The sequence below is a fragment of the Dipodomys spectabilis genome, unplaced genomic scaffold, assembly GCF_019054845.1.
Source record: "Dipodomys spectabilis isolate Male_0828 unplaced genomic scaffold, ASM1905484v1 ptg000322l, whole genome shotgun sequence".
NCBI lineage: Eukaryota > Metazoa > Chordata > Mammalia > Rodentia > Heteromyidae > Dipodomys > Dipodomys spectabilis.
Genome location: NW_024870999.1, coordinates 1,352,807 through 1,377,624, shown reverse-complemented (window position 1 = coordinate 1,377,624; position 24,818 = coordinate 1,352,807). Strand labels below are relative to the sequence as shown.

Sequence of the window (24,818 nt, the reverse complement as noted above, 5' to 3'; positions counted from 1 at the left end):
GAGTTAGGCCTCAGTTAGGTAGAATTTTTTAAACACTGGACATAACACATGATAGGTAGCATGTGACCCATCACAGTGCTTTTTCCCATAATGCCCTAGGTTCCTGCTCAGCCAATCAAAGAGCCAAGGTGGCACGTGCACCAAGCACCAAGGCATCAAGCAATCAGGCCACCCCAGTGGAAGCACAGCAACACCCCTCTGTGAGAACCCAGTGCCTTAATAGCAACACCACAGGGGACAAGTGAACACACCCAACCTCTACTCCACTCAAGCCCCAGAAGCACAGGGCCAGGGAAGACACTAAAGAGCTGGGTACAGACAGAGAAACTGGCTGTGAGTGTACTTGATCCCCTGTTAAACACAGGCCTCCAGACTCAACTCTCTGTGCTGAGCAAGGCTGCTCTGAGCTCGGAGGATGGGTCTCCAATAACATCTCTGTAGAACTCACCTGCAAAACCTGAGCCTGCTGCCACTACAGCGTAAGCTTGAAAAATACTAAGTCAGATGCTGAGGAGTAGCTCAGTGACAGAATACCAGCCTGGCATGTAAGCTCCTGGCTTCAGTGCCTAACATCCCAATGAAACAAGGAAATAAATAAAATAATGTAAAACAAAACAAAAATAAGACACACTGCTGAGTCAGTATTGTTCATGCTTATAGAATTTTATAGGTTTCTTTATCTTTGAGCAACATCTTTAATAACTGACACTTTTCTAAGAATTTGTCTGTTTGGTCTAAGTTTTCAAATATGTGGGGGCAAAATTATTCTTAGCATCTCCCCACTCTCTATTTTGGGTTGCTTTGTCTGCAGCCAGCTCCTTTTCCTTGCTCACAGCACTCACACCTCTCCTGTGGGTGGGCTCACTTTCTTCTCCACAGGTCTCTCTGGGGCTTTTCCATTTCAAAGATTCCACTTTTGACATTCCTGTCCTGAAACAGAAAGAGCCCTGCTAGATGCCTCCCAGCCCTTTGGAGCGCTTTTACTTGGCTTTCTATAAATGCTCACTTCTGAGAGAGCCTTTCTGAGCTGAGGAGGGATGTGCCACAAAGCAGCTGCAGCTCACTCCTTTCTGAGATACTGGGCTTGGCCTCAACTCTGCCCCCACTGCCCTGCAATTCTCTCATTATCCTTCCCAAGTTATTTAAAATAGCTGAGCCCTAGTTCTCAGATTAATCAAACAGAATAAAGTCCTTGCACTCTGAGCAATGAGATAGAGGCCTGGTCACTTTTCAGATGAATGCGGGGTGGGGGAGGAGGCAGGTGATGTACCAATACTGGAGCTTGAACTTCAGGCCTCACACTCTTACTTGGCTGGTACTCTACCAGTTGAGCTACACCTCCACTTCTGGCTTTTTTCTGTGCATGTGGTACTGAGGAATCGAACCCAGGGCTTCATGCATGCTAGACAAGCACTCTATATCTAAGCTATATCCTCCTCCTCTTCCTCTTCGTCTCTCTCCTTCTGTTCCTCTTCTTCTCCTCCTTCCCCAGGAAGCAAGTGGACAGGCCCTCATATAGCAGGAGGTGGTCTCCCCACAAGGAGTTCCAGTTAGGGGCATATGCCTACCAGCTAGTAGCCAACAGGATACCCTCAGCTTCCCTCATGCCTTGCTCTCACTTTCAAATAAACTTGCTCCCATTTTTTCTGCCTCATAATCCTTTACTTGGTGAAGAAAAAATGGACCTAAAGCCACTAGATGGTATCAAAGGGACCACATCACCTACTAACAGAATTAAACAGTACCTAAGCTTAGAGGGTCTCCTCCAAGGCAGTGGGAGGAATGAGGGTATGTGCTTCAAAGACCCTTCTATCACCCAGCAGGTTGCCTTCATGGTCAGTGGGGGAGTGTTTAGAAGTAGCCCATCAAATGGACCTGACCCGTAGGTCTGGTAGAGAGGGCCCTCACTTGTCACTCAAGGAGACCATGGCTCCATATTGACACATGGGAGGCCTGCTCCCTCATCACCTGGGTAAATGTGGATGGACTACCGTGGTCCTGAGAGCCAGGAACCACAAGTCGTAATGGGCCCTATTGTTCCCTTCCTTCTACCATCCCAAAGAGACTGTGCTCTGTATTACAATGGGCCAATGGCAGGAAAGACCAGTCAGCCCAGGAACAGGTGTCTCAAGACAACTCCAGACTCAGAAAAATACAGACAAAAGAGGGACTGCAGCCAGGCGTTGGTGAAAAATGCCTGTAATCCTAGCTACTCAGGAGGCTGAGGTCTGAGGATCATGGTTCAAAGCCAGCCCAGGCAGGAAAGTCTGTGAGACTCTTATCTCCAATAAATCACCAGAAAACCAGAAGTGGTACTATGGCTCAAGTGGTAGAGTGCTTGCCTTGAGCTGAAGAGCTGAGGGACAGCACCCAGGCCGAGTTCAAGCCCCACGACCAACAAAAAAAAAAAAAAAAAGAGGGACTGCAGAGACCTCGGGATGGACTTAGGAACCTATAGAAGACATATCCTCAGTACTTGAGAATCAACATATGTACTCTGCCTTAGTAGCACCTCTGTTATGGGAGTGAGCTATGCACAAAGCACCCCAATGGTTAGAGCATCACAGGCAAAGGGCCTAGCACATGATTTACCAAAAAAATGTGGACATTGATCAGGAAATGCTACTGAATCAGTAAAGGGAAGGGGCAGGGGCAGGGGAAGGGCAAGAAAGCATGAGGGGCTACCATCTGATAGAGAGAGAGACACAGACAGCAAGACACTGACAAAAAAGAAAGAGACAGAGAGGAGATGAAGAAACAGAGACAGGGAGAGACAGAGTTAGGCACAGAGTGATACCCAGAGAAAGACAGCAAGTGATAAGACATGAAAGGGAGACAGACACAGACAGACATAGAGAGCGATGAAGGTTCAGAGAAACAGACGCAGACAAGGAGACACAGAGACAAAGAAATGCAGACACATAAACAGTCTAAAAGGGAGACACAGAGACAGTAGTAGAAACAGACATAAAAATATGGTATGACAGAAACAGAGCCAGGAATAGGGAGAGAAAGAAAAGGACAAAACAAAAGGGGAAATGGGGCAGAAAAGCCCGTCAAAATCACCTCCTGACACTACAATGCAGCTCACCAGAACTTCCCCAGATAATCTGCATTTCCGACAGTTTTTCCAGTACTACTGATGCTGTGCATCCTGGCCATTCAAAGAAGTAGTGCTATAAAAGTAAACTGTAACCACTAGACCTTACTTAAGGAAATAAAGTAGCAAAGCCTTTAGGAAAATAGTCTAGGAAATCTGTGAGAAATGGCATAATATTATATTCATATTACATTGCATTAATATTATATGCACATTATATTATATTCACACTGTCAAGTCTAGGTGAAAATAAATGTGCATTAAGAGAAAACTTTTTCAGAAGAGTGGCACTTAAATATCGGCCAGTCTTTCAAGAGGAAGAAATAAAAGGGATACAAACAGGAAAGGAAGAAATCAACCTTTCCCTATTTGTAGATGATAGGATCCTATATTTAAAAGACCCTAGAGACACTATCAGAAAACTCTTAACTCTGAGAAACATTTTAGCAAAACAGCAGGATACAAACTTAACATAGAAAACTCAGTCTCTGTACTATATGTCAAAAACAAACATGCTGAGAAAAGAAACCAGGAAAACAACCTCATCACAACAAACTAAAAAGAAAAAAAGAAAAAAATCACCTAGTAATAAACCGAACCAAGAAGATAAAGAGCCTCTACATGAAACTACAAAGCAATGTAGGAAGAAATTAAGGACACCAGAAGATAGAAAGGCCTCCCATGTTCATGGATCAACAAAACTAATATTGTAACAATAGCCACTCTAATGTAATGATCTATGATCAACACCATCCTCATCAAAATTCCAATTACATTTTTCATAGAAAAAGAAAAATAAACCATGAAATTACTATGGAAGCACAAAAGACCCCCAGTAGCCAAAGCAAACCTGAGGAAAAACGGACCATGATAGAGGTAGCTTAACACCTAACTTCACTTCAAACTATACTACAGAGCCATGGCAAGAAAGAAAGAAAGAGAGAGAGAGAGAGAGAGAAAGAAAGAAAGGAAGGAAGAAAGAAAGAAAGGAAGGAAGGAAGGAAGGAAGGAAGGAAGGAAGGAAGGAAGAAAGAAAGAAAGAAAGAAAGAAAGAAAGAAAGAAAGAAAGAAAGAAAGAAAGAAAGAAAGAAAGAAAGAAAGAAAGAAAGAAAGAAAGAAAGAAAGGGAGGAAGGAAGGGAGGGAGGGAGGGAGGGAAGGGGAGGGAGGGAAGGGGAGGGAGGGAAGGGGAGGGAGGGAAGGGGAGGAAGGGAAGGAAGGAAGGAAGGGAGAGAGGGAGGGAGGGAGGGAGGGAGGAAGGGGAGGGAAGAAGGGGAGGGAAGGAAGAGGAGGAAGGGAAGGAAGGAAGAACAAAAGCAGCAGCATGGTTCTGACACAAAACAGATGTGTAAGTCAATAGGATACAACTGAGTAGAGCACCGAGCGATGAACCCATGCAGCTATAATAAAACTAAGGTAAAGCTGGATATGGGTTCTCATACTTTGAGCTACATAGGGAGAGTCTTTCTCCAAAAACGAAGCAAAACCAAGGTGAACAACTTAGAAGGTAACAAAGACCTATGAGTAGGAGGAAATGCTTAGACACAGTCTTGAAAGAGGCAGGATTTACACTCTCTCACACACACACTCTCTTATACACACATGCATACACTCTCATATATACCTACTTATAAGTACATATACACAAATGTCCACATATCCACACAAGACATGTTCAGGTATACACATGCAAAGAGACAAAGAGACATGAGACCTATGCACAGTGACCCATGTAAATGCATGCACACAAACAAGAAGGAAATATGCATACCTGCACACATGTAACTCCACATACCTTACACAGACATACTTCCCCCACAGCCTATCTCCACTTCCCACCCTCATCAATACCCACATGACCGGAGTAGCTATTCCTCCACTGTCTCTTCTTTTTACAGTAAGTACTGGGTTTCATTATAATGTCCATATCTGATAATAAATGTATGTTTTTAAACATACAGCCAATAATAATAGTAATAATAATAATCTTTTTGTGAAGTACTGAGTGACTGAACTAGAGACTCAAACATGCTAGCTAAGTGGTCTAACACTTAAACCATGTCACCAGCCCTCTGTTTTGAGACAGTGTCTTGATGACTTGAACTGGTGATTCTCCTGTCTTCCCCTCCTGAGTAGCTATGATTACAGGCTTGTGCCATCACGTGCAACCATATCCTCTAGTTATAACCAAAGTAGAATTCAGTTGAGAAAGGGAACCTGTCTGCCCTTCAACTTTCACAACCACATGCCTAAGATGATAGCAGCTGGCACACAGAAACCTTGAGAGCCCCAAGCTAGGAGAAGAGTCTAGATCCTCCTGGGAAAGTATCCATGATATATCAGACCTTGTCCTCGACTCATACTTCCATGGCCCAGCTGATGGGAAGGGCCCAGAAAGCAGACAAGAACACATGGGACAAGCCATGGGGACAGGTAGAACCTGATTCATCTTAAGAATGGAGTGTCACACTGTTAGCAGGTCATGAGGAGGAGGCTCAAGAAAGGTGCTTGGATCTAGGGCATCTACCCAGAACATCACAAGGCAGGACACTGCAAAGATACTTGTACATCCATGTTCACTGCTGCACTGTTCACAATAGCCAAGTTATAGAAATGGCCCAGATGCCAAAAGGGAACCCTACTGCATTGTTGGTGGGAGTGTAAACTTGTTCAACCACTTTGGAAAGCAGTATGAGTCCCAAGATAGGGATACAAGTGGTTTTTTCTTCCTTGCTATTGTTTCTAACGTATTTATAAGGTACCATGTGATTTTTTTGTTGCTTTGCGTGTCCCTCCCCCAAGGTATAACCCCTGTTTTCACTGTATTTGATGTTGGTATCATTTGGGGAGGGGAAGGGAAAAAACAAATTGTTTAAATAGGGATACAGATTGACCCAATGCAACAATGAGATGTACAAGACGCTATGTCAAAAAACTAACTTTACAATTTAGGTGTGTGTGGGAGCGTGTAGCTGAGGAGGTGGGAGGGAAGGGATGGTAGGGGAAAAACAAAGGAGGAGGCAACAATGCTGGATAAGAAATGTACTCATTACCTTGCTCACGTAATTGTAACCCCTCTGTACGGTATTTTCACAATAAAAAACTTAATTTTAAAAAAAAGGATGATATGCAGTGTGATGTGATGGTAGCCTCAGTTCTTTTGCGTGAATTTAGATTGGAATTTAGGGTTGAGTTCTAGGCTTTTCTATAAATCAGAATATTAAACAGATAACAGAACAGATCCAACTCCATGACCCACACCACCTCAATAGAAGTACGTACAAGTAGTCCAAGGACACAGATTACCAGGAAAGTGCTTGTAACAATTCCTTACATTCTTGTTGAACAAACATTACAAATTTCCTTCTCATTCAAATCACAGCTAGTGTCAAGACAAGATGCAAGATATTTGTTGCCATTTACTTCAAAGCCAGGCAATGACTATCTATCTATCTCTATGTATACATGTATACACATACACACATATACAACCACATTTTTCCCATGAATATCTTTCATCTTACATTTTATACTATGATGAGGATCAAACCTAGGGCCTCATGCATGCCAATAATCATTTTATCACTAATCACTACTGCCAACCTTATTTAATATTTAAGAAATACTTTCCTACTCAATAGACACTATTTTGAAAATGAACTATACAACTTGTGGATGGGAATGAGAGGGGAAAACAAGGGAAGGAAAAAAAGGAAGGAGTGACATTGTCTAAAAAGAAATGTACTCATTGCCTTACATATGCAACTGTAACCCCTCTGTACATCACCTTTATGATAACAATTTAAAATAGTTAAATAGCTATGTACATATGACCATATATGATGATGCTAAGTGAACTCCAAGATATGGAAACAAGAGATATGGAATCTTTGTTGTTGTTGTTGTTGTTGTTAATGTATTATGTGATTTCTTTTTTCTTTCTACTTTTTTTTAACCTATGGTTTATCCCCTGTTGTTACTGTATTTGATTTTGGTACCCTGGGTATTGTATATAAGTTTATCTGAATGAGGGGAGGGAAGGGGGACAAAAAAATGATGAGACAAAGGGCAAAGGGTGAACCAATGCAACAGCAATACTTACAAGAAAACATGCTGGAAATAAACCCAACAACATTGGGTGGACGTTAAGGGGGAGGGAAAGTGGGAGAAAAATGAGGGAGGGGGTAACAAGTTCGACAACAAATGTACTCCCTACCTTACTATGTAACTGTAACCCCTCTGTACATCACCTTGACAATAAAATTAACTTTAAAAAAATAACAAAAGAAAGAAAGAAAGAAAAGACTCCACATAGAGCTCCCCTACTACCCAGCAATCCCACTTTTGGGCATTTACCCAAACTATCACAAACAAGACCATACTAAAGCTACCAGCACAACTATGTTTATCGCAGCATTATTTACCATAGCTAAGATATGGAACCAACCCAGATGCCCCTCAGTAGATGAATGGATCAAGAAAATGTGGTATATCTATATAATGGAATTCTATGCCTCCATCAGAAATAATGACACCGCATTATTTGTTAGGAAATGGAAAGACTTGGAAAAATTATATTAAGTGAAGTAAGACAGGCCCAAAGGAACATAGGTCCCATGGTTTCCCTTATTTGCAATAACTAGTATAAGTCAAGGATAAGCAGAAAAGTCAAAAGCTATGTACATACGACCATATAGATGATATTAAGTGAAATGAACCCCAAGATAGGGACATAACTCTTTTTTTTTCTTGCTATTGTTTTTTAACATCTTTAAAATGTACTATGTGATTTTTTTTGCTTCTTTTGTATGTGCTTCCCCCATGATATAACCCCTGTTTTCACTGTATTTGATGTAGGTGCCCTGTATCTTATATATACATTTTTCTAATTTGGGGAGGGGAAGGGAAATAACAAAATGCTGAAATAAGGATACAGGTTGACCCATTGTAACAATGAGATGTACAAGACACTATGTTGAAAACCAACTTTACAACTTGGGGGCAGGGAGGGGAAAGGGAGGAGGTGAGGAGGTGAGGAGGAAAGGGATGTTAGGCAATAAACAAAGGAGGAGGTAACAACACTGGATAGGAAATGTACTCATTACCTCACTCATGAAACTGTAGCCCCTCTGGTACACTATTTTTACATTTAAAAACTAAATAAAAAAAGAAATGGCCCACATGCCCTACAATAGATGATTAGACCCAAAATTTGTGGTATCCATGCACATTTTACACTACCATTAGAAAGAATAATATTATGTCATTTGTAGGGAAATGAATGGACCTGGAACAAATCATGTTTAGGGAGGTAAGTCAACCTCAGAGAGACCAACAGCACAAGTTTTCACTCTTATACAGAAGCTAGATCTAAAATACACAGCGACATGATAAATTATACAGGACTCTAGGCATTCACACACATTGAGACCAAAGGAGGATACTCTTAATGCCTCTGTGCCTCAGATCATATAAAATAATACTGTCAAGAATTCCAGGAAATGGTGAGGGTTTTTTTCCTTTTTGTCTTATTTCCTCATTTATCTGTCTTTGGGGGAGTAAGAGAGACATAGAAATGGAGGGACAATGGGTGAATAAATGTAGCAGTGGTACTTAGTAAACATGTTGAAAATGAACTATACAACTTGTAGGCAAAGGGCAGGAAGGAAAAACTGGGAGAGAGCCCAGGAAGGGGTGATACTATCCAAAAAGAAATACACTCATGACCTGACTGATGAAACAGTCACCCCTCTGTACATCAGCTTTACAATGACAATAAAAAAGAAGCGTCCTTGGTCATGGTGTGGTGGCTGCCACTGTGACCACTAACACTCCTCTATAACTCCTGGCACCTCAGACAGGCCAGTATGCTCTGGGATTAAACTTACTGGACCAAGACCTAGGATGATGCCTACCTCAACCCCTGCTCTCTTGAGTTCTCTGGCCAGCAGGTCAGTTGGTTGCACAATTTCATTCATCTGGCCAACAACTGCCTCATCTTCCCAAGGTTATCTATTCCACAACCCCAAATATCAACACAAAGCCCCAGGAAGTATAAGCCCTATCACCACAGGGTAAACTGAGATTTGGATGTGACAAAGGTGAGCTATTCCCTCTATTTCACAGTCATAAGTCAAGTAACCCACGTGGCTGACGCCCACATGGCCTAGAAAGAGAGAGACAGAGAGAACAAAGGGCCAGTTCACTCTGCAGCCACTGACCTGCTTCTCGTTTTCATCCTCCAAACGTAGCCGGTCCTCGATGCAATTCCTAGCCTGCAAAAAGGCCTTCCTCTGTGAGCGCTCGGTCAGGATCCGCACGAAGACACCGTACATGTTCACACCAACGAAGAGCAAGGCATTGGCACCGAGCTATAAGGAGAGAACAGATCATCTGTGTGGGGATTGAATGGACCAAGTGCCACAGGGCTCAGCCCATCCAGTGAGTGCCCAAGGCTCCCCAACAACCCCGCAGCCAGCTTTGAAACCGTCACAGTCTTTGCAAGCACATCCAGACCCACAGTGAAGGGGAGTTGCGGCAATATGGGGACAGCAATGACTGTGTTTGCCCAGGCACGAACTGAATCTAAGTCCAGCAAGAATTCCGAGTCTGAATTCTGTCACTTTCTAAATTATGACGTTAAAACCCTAGTCCCCAGGAGCTCAGAACTTGACTATATTTTGAGGTAACATCCTTAAAAAGGTACTTGAGGCAAAAATTTAAAAAATGTAGGCTCTTATCTAATCTGACCAATGTCCATTATAAGAAGAGAAGATTAGGACAAAGACACAGAGGCATAACCACCACAGGAGGCTTCAGAGAGAAGATGGTGGCTCCCAGTAAAGGAGCGGCCTGGGGGAAAGCCAGCCCCAGCCATGCCTGGATCTCTAACTTCCTACCACATTTCTGGTATTTCAGCCCTGACTTTCTGTAACTTTCACCCAAGCAAATCGATCTATGTAGAATCACTGTGAAAAGTCACTATATCCAAATGGCGCAGAAGGCCGACAAAGATTCTGAAGAGGTGAGACGACAGCAGTAGAACCCAGAATGTTCATCTGAGCATGAAGTACACCCTGGCAAAGGGGAAGCATGGTGTCTAGAGGCCTACTTCTGTGTGGCCCGGGTGCCCCTCCTGTGCAGTGGCCAGCCTGCAAGGGAGGCTGTGATGGCCAAATCCGGAGACTGCTATGAATGAAGCCCAGACCAAAAGGGCTACAGATCAGATTAAAACAGAATCCCAGGAATACAGTGTTCATGATGTCAGAGTCCTGACCTGACTGCAGTCAAGATCCAACAAGACCAGAATATTCCTTGCAAGAACAGAAGAAGACCAAGAGGCCTCTCCTGCCATTCATACTACTGTGGGTACTCACCAAGGCCTATTACTCACCGTGACTTAACACTCACCATGACCTAATACCATGACCTAATACTCACCACAACCTAACACTCACCATGACCAAACACTCACCACAACCTAACACTCACTATGACCTAACACTTACCACAGCCTAACACTCACCATGACCACCAAGACCTAACACTCACTGTGACGTCACATCATGACCTAACACTCAACTCACTTGACCTAACTGAGCACCCACTGTGACCTAACATTCACCATGTCCTAACTGAACACCCACTGTGATCTAACAGGGACTGTGACCTAAATATGTCACTATGGCCTGAGTGTGCATTGTGACATGAGCATCTCTCTGAGACCTGCACTCATTGTAACCTGAACTCAGTGTGACCTGATAACCTCATTATGAGTTGCACATCCACAGTTATCTGAACCATCATCTGGACATTTCACTATCACCTAAAATCCCGCTACAACCAAAACTTCTCAATGGACTCTGATGTCTCTCAGTGAGCTGAAGATGTCACTGTGTTCAGATCTCATCACTGTGACATCAACATCTCACTGTTACTCAAGCATCATATTGGGTCCTGACCTTCTCCCTGTGACCTGACATTTCATTCTAACTTTAAACCCTAAAGTGACCAGCACGTCACTGGAACTGGACTGGACTATCTCTGTGATATGTATCTCTCAGTATCAGCTGAAAAAATCTCACCATACCCTGAACATGTCACTGTGCCCTCAAGGTCTTGCTATGTGACCTGAACAATTCATTCTAATGACCCAAGCATATCACTGTGACCTCAGCCAGGCTTCTCCCCGTGACCTAGTGTCCACCATGACCCAAACATCTCCCTGTAACCCCCACGTCATTCTAAGCTGAGCTTCTCACTGTGACTGAACATCCAAATACAGCCTAAATATCTGACTGTGACCTGAACATCCACCATGAGCTGAGTTCTTGCTATTATCTAATGTTTCCTTTGGCTTCAGGATCTCACTGTGAACCCAACATCTTTGTGAGTGAGTGTCCATGATTACTGTCACTGTGAAATGACATGAGCATCACCTGAGACCTGAGCACCTTGCTGCCACCTGTGACCTGAGCATCTTACTATAACCTGTGACCTGCGACCTGACCACCTCACTGCAACCTGTACATCCCATTGTGGTGGGAACAACCCAATGTGACCTGACATCCAGGTGTGATCCTAACACCTTATGGTGAGCAGAACTTGTCACTCTGACCTGAACATCACTGGGATATTTCATTGTCATCTAGACTTTTGCTGCATCCTGACCATCTCACTTCAACCTGAAAATCTTCACATAACCTGGATTATCTTATGTGACCTGAACTCCTTCTAAACTAACCATCCTACCATGTCTGTGAATGGAATGTCTCACCATGATCAGAGCATGTCATAGGACCTCAACACCTCACTATGACTTGAACACCTCACTGTGGACAGGTTTCCTCACATCACCAAGTATCCAAATGAACCCTAAACACCTCACTGTGACCTGAGCATCATATTGTGACATGACCATCTGACTCTGACTTGAACACCTCACTACAACACCAGAAATGTGCCATGATTGAATTACCTCACTGTGGCTAACAGCTCACTGTGGCCTGCATACCTCAGTGTGACCAGAAGGTAACTGTAATCTGACCCTAACATGCACTTGTGCCCTGAACACCTCATTGTGAAGGGGAACAGAACCAGATTATATCACCACAACTAGAAGGTTGCTGTGACTTGAACATTCCACTGTGACCTTAATATCTCAACTAGAACATCCAACTATGGCCTGAACATCTCAATGTGACCTGAACAGATATGTCCAGAACATCCCCTCATACCCCACTATGATGGGCATATATCTTACTGTGACCTGAACATCTTATCTGACAACAAAGAATGGTGTACTCTAACTTAATAACTTGCTATGACATGAACATCTTATTTGACAAGAACAACCTACTCTAACTTAATATCCTACTGTGACAAGAACATCTCACTGTGACCCAAGCCTTCTATGTCCTGAACATGTCACCATGAATTGAACGTTTCTCTGTGAGCAGAGCATGTCGTAATGGTTTGAATGTTTCACTGTGTCTTTATTATCTCACTGTGATGTAAACATCTCAAGGTGACATGGATGTTTCTCTGTGACTCAATGCACGGGGACCTGATCCCCTCAACACAGCCTGCACATCTCACTGCATCCTGGACTCCTCACTGGACCTGATGTCCTAGGATGAAGTGCACGTCTGTGTGACCCCAGTCTCTCCTTTGAACAGAACACATCACTGTGACCTGAACATCTCACTTTCACAAGATTATAGCAAAGCGACCTGAACAGCATCACACTGTGGTTTGAACATCTTACTGTGATCTAGCATCCACCAGGATCAGACCATAGCACATGATCTGAATGGGTCACTATGAGCCAGATATCTAACTGTGACAAAGTATCTTCCTGTAACACAAATATCTCATTGTGACACAATCCCATTATTGCAACATCTCATAGTGACAGGAACAGATCACTACTGCTAGAACAGCTCACTATAACAGGGCCTACACTGTCCAACGAAACACCCAAAGACAAAGAGTGTCAGATCCCAAACACAATGCCTGAGGTCACATGTCTGGATCCCAGCACTGGGGACAGGATGTTGGGAGTACTATAGTCCCTGCACATGCTAGGATGGACATCATGGTCACCAGGCAAGTGACCACAGCCTCACCAGCCCCTTTAGTGGGGGGAGGCCAGAGTGGGCATGCCTGAAGGGTAGCAGTATGTCTTAGGACAACATCACACACTGTCAAGACATGTGGCACTGATGGGTGATGTGGCTGGCAATCCAACACCATGGGGGTCTGGAAAGAGCCAGGCCACCAGCTGAGCTGAAAGACCGGCAGAAGGACCTGCATGGGAGGCTACCACCCACCTCCTAAAGGAAGTAAATGACAGGCAGACCCCAACTCTTAAAATAAAACCCATAATTCCCTTTTGAGATCTGCCCACATCATAGCTTCCTTTCTCCAGTGTTCTTCCTGGAACACAATGGGCTCAGCTTAGAGCATCTGAAAGGGAGTTGACAGCTGGTACACTCATTGTCAGGATGGCTGACCAGTCCTGGGGGCCATTCCTTCCTACCCATGTGCATCAGAGCACTTGAACATGATGTCAGCAGGTTATGGGGGCATGAGAAAGAACAGGCTGTCCCCTCATCTCCACAGAGGTGCCCTGAGCCTCCAGACTCAGCAGCTAGAAGTTCATCTTTCCATTTCTATTAGCTACAGATCTACGTTCCTCAGGATGGGACAGGATCTGCCCTCAGGCTGTAGATGCCAATTACCTGTGAGCCCTCAAGAGGAAAGAATTCTTTGAGTCAAATAGCCAGGCCCATCTGAGCTGAGCATACCTCCTAGCAGGAAAACCCACTAAGAGAACATAAGGGAACAGGGGAAGGGACACTTCAGTAAGACCTGATGGTGTCATCAAGTGCCTTTCACATGCCCAGGGCTTGCTCACCAGCCCTGGAACCCAGCATCTTCCTGGTATCTGGTATCTGGTACTTTCACTCAATGGCTGGCACTCCACCACCTGAGCAACACCTTCAACCCCTACTTTGTGGCAGGAGGGGGTCATAGGATAGTGAGGGAAGAGACTGGGGTGGAACACAGGGTCATAAGCAACTGCAGAATACACATGGGTTTAGCTTAATTTAGACACAGATAAGAATATGCACAAATATTTATAGAAATGCACATATATATGCATTTTCTTCTTCTCAGTACAAGAGACTGAACTCAGGACCTCATGCTTGCTAGGCAAGCACTCTACCACTTAACTTTCAACCTCAGCCCTTTGCTTTTAGTTTGTTTGTTTTTCAAATAAGTTCTAGCTTTTCCCTGAAGCCAAGTAGCTGCGATTACAGAAATACTCCATCATGCCCAGCCTCTACAAATATATTTTGTAACTCTCTCTGCAGACAGAAATAAAGGTGCCTAGGAGCACTAAGGACCCCCAAGAGCCAGATGTGGTCTTCCAAGCAAATCTCCAATGAAAGGAATGAGGGGATCTCTGGAGAGGTTCTCAGGCTGAGCAGAGAATATGCAACACAAGCCTGGAGCATTCTGTAGTGCTACAAAGTAAAGACATGGAGGATGATAATAGCAGAAATCACAGCAGCTCACCAATGACACGCTTTGTCGACATGTGTGGATGTGACAGGTCACATGCTGAAAACCTAACACCAAAAATATCCCCAAGACAATCATCAGACATCAATAGCCACTGGACGGACCTCTGGGAGTTTTGTAGTTGATCTTGGGGCAGCCCAAATGTCCTGCTGTCCCTGGAGAAATGACTCGTCCCTATCTCACACTGCTATTCCCACACTCCCTCCAGATGCTGCTGCCCAGGACAGAGCCTGTGAGTCCATCTTGGTGCCCCTCACCTTCACCAATTCCTACCCACTGAAGACCCAGCCACCCATTTCTCTCTACTCCTGCTGCCTGGCACAACTCATGCCAGGAAGCAGCCAGCATCCCCAGTAGCAGATTCTCCTGCCCTCCCATGCTCCCTGGCACACCAGGGAAGATCACACCTCCACTCCATTCCCCAGGGCCCCCAACCATGTACAGGGTATGCTGCACACACATGCACATACATGTGCGCACACACACACACACACACACACACATACGAGTACATGCCCCGCTATGCAGACAACACATGGCCCTCGGTAAACAGCACTCTCTGCTAGGGGCAGGGCTGCTACTCCCACAGCAGCCTCAGCCTGGAGGCTCTTTCCTTCACTCAATAGCCTCCTGGTTCCTAGATTGGGTGAAGTGGTTCTCCTGTCAACCTGTGGTAGCCCCTACTTAACCTCACCCCTATTTTGTAGTAAATGTCTCTGCGTTTCAATCTGTGCTGGCTGGCCCTGCAATAGGAATCAAGCCTGAGAAGCATTCAAACTACCCATGAGGTGTCCCCAATCAGACTCTTTGAGGAGGGCGTGTACAGGCATGGACACAAGGCTTTGCTCCAGAAGTCCTCTCTCACATTAGCTGATAACACCTTGGCCACCACCAGCGGAGCTGACCCTGCACATTGCTCTCAGTGCAGCACACAGTACTTTCTTGAGGCAGGGATAGCATTGACCTTGCATGGCCTCCCAAGTGTGTCTGGTCCTCTGCCTCTTCCCACACTCCCAGCCACAAGGGGCATACTCCTGCTTGTGGCTGTTCTTTCATGGCTGGGCAGTGATCGTAATGTAACTCTCTTCCAACCACGGCTGCTTTTTTTTCTTTTTTTCAACATCACATACAACTGTGTTTCTAAATTAACATAATTGCTTGCTAGCTCTCTGTTTTTGAATTAATAAGTGCTTTAGAATTAGCATCATTTGAAAGAGGGCCAGCAGAATGTTGATCATTATGATAGCTATTGATGGATTCTCCAAGAATCACTGTGCCTGTCTCTGTCTGTCTATCTCTCACTCTTTTTCTCTCTTCATTTTATGATGTTTAAAATTTTCATAATAAAAACAAAATAAGACAAGTTCTAAAAAATAATTCTGAGCTGGTGGCTTACACCTGTTATCCTAGCTACTCAGACAGCTGTGATCTGAGGATCACAGTTTGAAGCCAGTCCAAGCAGGAAAGTCCATGAAACTCTTCTCCAATAAACTACTCAGAAAACCCAGAAGTTGTGCTGTGGCTCAAGTAGTAGAGCACTAGCCTTGAGGAAAAAGGAGGAGGAGGAGGAGGAGGAGGAGGAGGAGGAGGAAGAGGAGGAGGAGGAAGAAGAAGAAAGAAAAGAATCTCAAGGACAGCACCCAGAGCCAGAGTTCAAACCCTAGGAAAAAATTCTGCCATCAGGTTTCCAACTTGTGAAGCTATAGTTGCCAGGCTAAGGATGGGATTCTCTCAGGACCAAGGGAATCACAGTCTTCTATGTTTCCTGTGTAACTCCTCACACCTTCATGCCTAGGGGGATTCTGCTGTGCAAGGCCTCATAGGAACTGCATAGAACTCCTCGCTCCTGAGCAGCACCCACCCCTTGCTACTCGAGGAGGGCCTCTGATCCTCAATCACACACAGCATGTCTCCCAGGGACAGGGACAGAGAAGATACAGGGAGTGACTGACACAGACAACAGTGGGCAGAAAGTCAGAAGACAGATGCCAGGCCCTGGGTGGCTAAGCACCCTGGGGATAACTGCTATTGAAGAAGCTCCTTACAGGTTCCATACAGCCCTGCCCAGACGCTCAACAGGCAGCCACTGTTCTCTGAACCTCCCAAGAGGGTGCTCTGGGTTCAGGATCACCCACCAGCACCTCAATGGGCTAGGGCTGGCCAGGGACAACAACCAGGACCAGACAGTGGAAATGGCCAGATGTTCCAACTCAGGCATGGCCCTCTGTGACCTGGCCTTATCCAAGGTACACAACCCACATCCCTGTGAGCACGTGGAGTCTGGAGCTCACCCAGTACGACATGAGCAGCGATGTCCCATCTGTGGGAAGCACTGGTGCTCCCAGGAAGCAGGGACAAGGCACGGCATGATAGCAATCAGATGACCTACACTGCTAAGGAAAGTGCACACCAGTGGCTGAGCACCGGGGAAGCCAGGCCAGCCAAGCAAACCACACAAGTGCTGTCTCAGGCCAATTTTACTTTTGAAGGCTGGAGAGTCTCCTTCAGAGAAGAGAACACCATACTCTGATTTATAGATGGATAGACAGACAGACAGACAGACAGACAGACAGATAGATAGATAGATTGATAGATTGATTGATTGATTTTTTTAAGGCTGCTCTGTATTTCTAGAATGAAAACATGCTATTGTTCAGATTCAGAATGTGCTACCAGCATGGGCTTCCTCCTCTTCAGGGCTCTGAGGCTGGATTGCATCACACCATGGGTGGCATCCTGTCTACCTGCTCCTGAGGTCCTCTGAGTTTTACCAGCTGTTTTGCACACACTTACACAACACATACATACACACACACACACAGGGACACAGTCACACTGTGCATGGTCAAACTCAGGCATGCATGAACCTGCATGTGTGTACACATACATTGCACAGGCATGTCGATGCCCACACAGAGATGCCACCCTCAGTGCCACATCAGAGCCCTACACAGTCATACCTGAGCCCTGACAGACAGGCAGCATGGCTGTCCCTAGTTCTGAGCTTCCTTCTCAGCCCCAGCTAAAGGTTCAGCAAACACTTGGCTAGGAGATCAGAGCAGGCCCTGCCTCCTTCCAAGATATGGATGGATCATAGAGGGCTCTGCTGCCTTTGACCCAGAGCAGAGGTCAGGCTCTGGGGTGGGTTCCCACTCTCCTCCTGGGTCTGCCTGTCTGTGTGGCCCACATGGAGTGGCAAGGTGTGCTTTAACACAAAAACACACAGGATGTCCCAGGTCAGGCTGAGAAGAAGCACAGGGAAACAAGGGGTTAAAGAAAACGGAGGAGGAAAGGTATGGTGGGGGAGTACAGGAGGGACAGACAAGAAAGGGCTTCACACCATTGAAATGGTCACTCTGATGGAAGTCATGGGGAGATGCTTTGCCCTGGATTAAGTGAGGGATGGGCTCACTATCTTCCCTGCCAAGGCCTCTGAGGTCCTGGCCCTGGACACTATCCCCTTGGCCCTCAGGTCCCACAGGACACATGAGTCTCCTGATGTAGGAAAGTCTGAGCCTGGATCCCTGACTTCACAGTCCAAGGTGGTAGAACTGGAGGTGCAGAAGGTGGATATCAGTCAGGGTCTCTGCCTCAGCCCTGCTGAGCCTCTACCTAGACTATCCTCAGGGCCACAGCATCCTCAGACAGGGGGGTGGCATGTCTACCCATAAAAGTGCTTGCTGATAAAAGTGTGGTGTGTGAGTGGACATGAGTATAAGTGTGCATGTATGTATGCATGAGTGGGTATGAGAGCAAAAATGGGTGGCTGTGTACATACTTGTGTGTGCATGTATGTGTGTAAAATGAGTGTGCCCATGGGGGTACTGGTGTAAGCGTATACCTCAAGTATTGCTAGTATGTGAGTGTGGAGTGATCGGCACTTATGTGTTTCTGAATGTGTACATGACTGTGAGCATACATGTGGGTGTGTGCATGTGGGGTGTAAATGTGATTATGTATGAGCATGTATGTGCATTTGAGTGTGTGTGAGAATGGGACAGCAAGAGTGCCTATATGTACAGAAGCTGGTGGGTGTGTTTACCGCAGGCACGTGTGCAAGCATGTGTGAGCAGGAGGAGAGGAGGGGCAGACATGACTCATGTCCTCAGGGAAGAGCGCCTTGCAGCCTGGAGGCTCCTGGTCTATACTCGCCCTGCCACCACAACCTCTGGAGCTTCTAGGTCTGGCTGCAAAGATGGGCATCATAGGCCACAGGATGCACCCTGCCCACCTGGCCATTACAGTTGGTGGAGAACAGGCAGAGGCCTATCAGACCTATACCAGTACTCTAAACCAGTGCCTCACTCCAAAAGTTCAGATTAGCAATAAACCAGCATAGGACCTGCTTCAGACATAGACTGATGGTAAGAGACGACACCTCACTGAGCCGGGTAGTACGGGTGGGTGGAAGAATGACTGGCAGACAGGATCTATGCATGTTACCTGTAGGACACATCAGCCCTATGAAAACAACAACTGCTCCCATTGGTAGTGGGGGAAACTGAGGCACAGAGATCAGCCTTCCCTAGGCCACAAAACTACACTGATGCCCTTGAAGGGTTGGGGAATCCACCCACTCATAAGCCTACCCATTCCCATTGGAGTCAGCATGGGGCTACCCAGCTCCAACCCAAAAGCCACCTGCCCACCCAGCAAGCTTGGCCTGGGCTGCTAAACCTCAGAGATGGGACAGGAAAGAGAGGAAAGAGACACTGCCCAAACCACTGTGAGCCCAGAAAGAAAACACTGAGAGCTTTGGTGGCAGGCAGGGACAGAGGCACACAGACACCTGTCTCCCTGCCCACAGTGAAGAACACAGCATAAGATGCAATCTATTTCCTTTCCGTGGATGGTCATAAGTGAAAGTATGTAATGTGAACCAGGTGATGGATGGGGGGAGGGGCATGACTCCAGAGCCAATGACTAGTTCCTGGTGTTTTGGTGGGGCGCAGCACCTGGATACCCCTTTGGGGACCTGAAACCAGGAGGCAGCATGTAATTTCCTCCATCATCCAGTCCATCCTGCACTCTTTGGGGGCACACGCCCTAGGCCTGCCTGGCTGTCTGCCTAGAAATCCAAGCTGAGGAGGCAGCGCCATCAGCAGGTGACTGTGCCGCAAAGATGACAAGGTCTGTGGTAAAACAGGGAGCAACAGCTGAAAGCTAACACTTCCTAATGTGTGAGCCACCTGCTTCCCCCATCTCAAGTACCAAGTTGCAGAGCTAAGGACCAGCTTTCACAGATGACTGGAATTTGGTAATGACAAGACAGGATCCACTGGGGATCCCCTAGCGCCTTCCCACACACTTGACTATAGATTTCTCTGCATGAATCTCTTTCCTTCTCTCAATGTCACCACCAACTGTATCAACTTGAATATGCACATTCTAAAGAGGATGAAATGATGTAGAAATGGCAGGAGATTTCTAATATGTGCATCTCCACTAAGAACTTCACCTTCACAGCATCCCTGCAAGGGGGAAAGGGGGTGGGGGCACAGGCTCTTTTCCCTTCATATAGGTGAGGATATTGAGTCTCAGAGAGGGAATGGTTTGCAATATCCAGAATAAGCAGGGAAACTAGGGTGTCTGCTCCCCAAGAATCCTTGCTTCCAGGATGAGCTCCCTCCCCCAGCCCAGAGTAATAGAGGCTCCTCTTCTCTCAGAAGGAGGGCGGGTGCACTTTGGAAGACTCCCCCTTCCTTTTAAAAATCTTTGCTGTAGAAGGAATGCTTAGAGATCTCACAGGGAAATTCTTTATTTAAAAAGAAGACAGTAATATGGCTGTTGATGGCACCTGCAGATTCCGTGGTGTGAATCTGGGACCATACAGCATGGTGGGATCCTCCCCACCCCCCTCCCCCCAAGTCACTCCAGCATCTGGCCATGCCTCTGGTTAGGGTGGGAGGTTGTGTTGGAGATACAGGTCTGGCTATGGAGTCCAGCATGAGGCCCAGGCTAGACACACATAAATGGGTGGTTTGGGAAGAGGTCTGGGAGTGCCCCTGGGAAGTGTGAAAGCCAGAACCCTGCTGTCCAGAGCCCCAACCCTCCAGCTCTAAACCCCTCTTCCCTGCCAGTCCCCATACCTACCTCCTCTATCCCTCACCTCCACTCCCCTCTTCCTTCCACCCCTGCCCATGGGTCTGAGCACATGCTGGCCTCCAGTTCTGGTGTTAGGCAAGTGCTGTCTCTGGAATCGGGGTCTGGCTGCTGAGTGTTGGTGTCTCCAGCACAGGTGACTGGCACGCCAACACCGCACATACACACCAGCGCGCCAGTTACTGTTCATTCTGTCCAGCTTCCCCAGGGGTCCCTTGTCTGTTTCTATTTGCAATTATAGCCACCTTTGGTCCTAAGATAGGCTCGCCAATCTCATCTGCTCAGCCCGTCTCCGGTTAACTGTAGCCTGCACCAGAAATAACGCCCCTTCCCCTGCGTGCCTGCCGCTGGGCAGGGATGGACCTGAGGCTCTGAAAGTCCCGGGGAGCCTTCCCTGCCAGGTCCACGTGGGGTGGCCTGATAGAAACGGGCGCCTCCGGGGTCTGGGAGGAGCCCGCAGAAGGCAGATGTCCCACGTCGCTGGCCACCACCTCACCTGCCAAACTGGGGAGGCAGGCTCAGAGTTGGGGCGCTGCGGAGACGGCAGGGACCGGACCGTGCGTGACCTTGGCCAACTCTGCTCTTTCTGTGCGGTGTCCGGTCCACAGAGGTGTAGCTAGGGAGACTGGAGGGGTTCTCCCCGCGACCCCCGCCTCTTCGGAGCCCCGGGGACTAGGGAGCCAAAGGCGCTCCTGGGGACCGGGAGAGGAGCCTGGGACCGCGCGCATCGCCAGCCCAGAAGGCGGCTGGGAGCCCGCAGCCCCCCCTCCCCCCGGACTTTCGGTCCTCCTGCGGGGACCCATGCGGTGAAAGACCGGTGGCTCCAGGGGCTCTGCCCCCACCTCCTCCCCGACCAATAACCAACCGCCTGACCTTGGGCAAATCCCCCCCGTCCCCCCGCTGTCCCACACCCGTCAGGCGCTTCCACGCCGCTCGCCCAACGATGCTTTGTGGATCTCGGAAAAAAGCCCTGAGCGGAGGGCACGGGGCGGACGCCGTCCCCGGCCGACGGAGTGACCTTGAGGAACAGCCCCCCCCCCACCCCCCGCCTAATTCAGGACCTCAGTTTCCCCACCCGCCCAACTCCCGGCGGCACGGGCGATCCCCTGGGGGCGGGGGGCGCGCGGTGGCACTCACCGTCCTCCAGAGACGCGGGCGCTTGGCGGGGACCAGGGTGGCGGTGACCAGCAAGTGCGAGGCGGCCACCACGAACCCGAAGCCGACGGCCAGCAGGCTGCGCACGGGCAGCAAGGCATAGGACACGAAGGTGACCAGGAGCAGCTGCCAGACACCCTGCTCCGCGGCGGCCGAGCCCGCCGCCGCCCCGGCGGAGCCCCCGGCGGGGCCGCCCAGCGCGAAGGGGCAGCAGAGCAGCGCGAAGGTGAGGCTGAAGAGCAGCGCCAGCTGGCCGACCTGCTGCAGCTGGGACGCCCGCAGGGAGCGCACGTTGGTGACCACGAGCAGGGCCAGGAACAGGACGCAGTGCACCGGGTGCGAGCCCTTGCCCAGGCCGGGCGCGGGCCCCGGCGCGCCCAGCAGCTCGGTGAGCGCCAGCGCGCCGGCCAGCAGGCTGAGCACCGCCAGCGCCTTCAGCGTGGCCGCCTGCTCCAGCCGCAGCGTGTAGCCGCGGAACAGCGCCTCCAGCTCGGGGCACGCGAACTCCTCGCCGCACGCCCCGAACCCGCGCCGGCCGCCCGGCCCGGCCGCCCGCTCGGCACCCCCGGGCTCGCCCGCGCCGCCTCCGCCGCCGCCTCGGCCGCGCGGCGCCCCCGCCATCTCAGCGCCATGCAGCGGCCGCGGCCACGGGCGCGCCCCTCGCCGGCCCGGGGCGCCGGGGCGCGGGCGGCGGCGCCGGGGCGGGCGGCGAGGCGCCGGGGCGCGGGGCGGGCGGAGTTGGGGCGCCGGCTGCCCAGCGCGCGCGCCCCGAGCGCGCCTCGCCCCCTCCCGCCGGCCGCGCCTGCGCACTGGAGCCCGCCCGCACCCCGGGCCGCGAGCCCCGGCGGCACCCGCTCTGCGGCAGCCGGTCCAGCCTCGGGGAACCGAGGGGGTCCTGGGGCGCCGCGGTCCGGGTGTGCGCACGGCCCCACGCGCCCCAATCCGCGCCCCGCGTTGCCCCCTCCCCCGGAGCGAGCGGCCTCGTGACCTTGGGCGCCTCCTTCTCTCCGAGTCTCAGTTTCCCCGCTGGGCGCAGTGGGACACCCCCTGGTGTCCTCTGGGAGAAGAAAAAAGCTGGGATTCCCGGTGGAGCGAGAGGGCGTCCTGGCAAATGTGTGTCCCCTCCCCACACCAAACCAGGTCACCGGGAAGGAGCCGGCCAGGGCCCCAAGACCAGGGCGGCAGGAGGGTGACAGTGGCCTGCAGTGTGGGACCCCTAAACCCCTCAGCAGACACTCGGGGCCTTCTATGCGCCTGAACCCTCTGGGCTTCTACAAACCACAGATGGGGGTGCCGCGAGGAACCGAGTGAGGTCCAAGAGACAGCCCTGGGACTGTGGAGGAGGTCTGGGGATGGAGGTGTGAGGCGCCTGGACAGAGCAAGGGAAGAGGAGAGGGGAAACGGGCCCTAAATGGGATCTGGTTCCCAGAGGATCTCTTCCAGCAAGACAATGGCAGGGACTGACCCACTGCACCAAGGTTACACCTAGTGCAATCTAGCAAGCGGGACTTTGTGCTGTGCCTGCGGGAAAGTGCCTCAATGGATGCTTGTGGGGTCCTTGTCTCTACGCCCCTGCGGTGAGGATCCCAGGTAACCCCACCTCGCTCCAGAGGGCCCAGAGAGGAGAAAGGACTGCAGGGAGTCCTGTGCCCCCCCCCCCCCCACCTCCTCAGATCAATCTGGAGCCCAGAGTCCCACAATAGCATGCCTCCCAAAGGCCAGCCCCCCACCTATATGGAGTCCCCCTTCCAGAAACCAGAATTAAATTGACCCACTCCAAACACTGGTCTAGTTTAGAAACCCCCGGGATCCCAATGACTCTCAAGGCAAGAGCCACTACCCACCAGTTGTTATATGAGCCCCAGGATTAGAAATTGACGTCTTTCTTTCTTTTTCCTTCCTTCCTTCCTTCCTTCCTTCCTTCCTCTTTCTTCCTTCCTTCCTTCCTTCCTTCCTTCCTTCCTTTCTTTCTTTCTTTCTTTCTTCCTTTCTTCCTTTCTTTCTTTTTTGTGGACTTAGTATGATGTTAGGCCCGTTTCTGTCAAGGTCACAGACCTTAGTATGAAGATGATAATGTGTCCTGGGCAAAAGCCCTCTCTCATTCCCAACAGGCCTTCCTGGAGTAGGCTCCCCAGTGAGGACACCTCTCTGGAAAGTCTTCTGGCCTGCAGGCATCCACTGCAAGTCACTTTCCCCCAGGTCCACCCTTCCATGGAGATTCACACCTGCCAGTCCTCATTCACACTGCCAGTCCCCCAGTTCACCCTCCCCTAGCAAGTCACACCTTCCAGTCCTCCAGGTCCACCCTTCCATGGAGATTCATACCTGCCAGTCCATGGAGATTCACACTTGCCAGTCCTTATTCACACTGCCAGTCCTCCAGGTCCATCCTCCCATGGAGCATCACACCTGCCAGTCCTCATTCACACCTGCCAATTTTTCAGATCTGCCCTTTCATGGAGAGTCACACCTGCCAGTCCTCATTCACACTAGCCAGTCCCCCAGGTCCATCATACTATGGAGATTTACACCTGCCAGTCCCCAGGTCAACCTTTCCATGAAGAGTCACACCTGCTAGTCCCCAGGTCCACCATCCCAAGGAGAGTCACACCTGCCAATCCTCTAGGTCAACCCTTCCAAGGAGACTCACACCTGTCAATCCTCCAGGACCACTCTCCAAGTCCACCATCCCATGGAGATTCACACATGCCAGCCCTCATTCACACCTGCCAGCACTCATTCACACCTGCCAGTCCTCTGGGTCTGCCATTCCAAGGAGATTCACACCTGCCAGTCCTCATTCACACCTGTCAGTCCTTTAGGTCTGCCATCCCAAGGAGATTCACACTTGCCAGTCCTCCAGGTCCACCCTCC

The 24,818-nt window shown here is 49.0% G+C and overlaps 1 protein-coding gene across 1 annotated transcript in view; it reads right to left on the bottom strand.

The window, feature by feature from the left end:
* Positions 1-22,565, bottom strand: part of Adcy1 (adenylate cyclase 1) — a 94,053-nt gene extending 71,488 nt beyond the window's left edge. Inside the window, exons 1-2 of the mRNA XM_042702395.1 lie at positions 21,927-22,565; positions 9,320-9,469 (exon numbers count right to left, since the gene is read on the bottom strand). Coding sequence (XP_042558329.1) covers positions 9,320-9,469; positions 21,927-22,565 — 789 coding nt within the window. The remainder of the gene's footprint in view (positions 1-9,319; positions 9,470-21,926) is intronic.
* Positions 22,566-24,818: the final 2,253 nt, after the last annotated feature.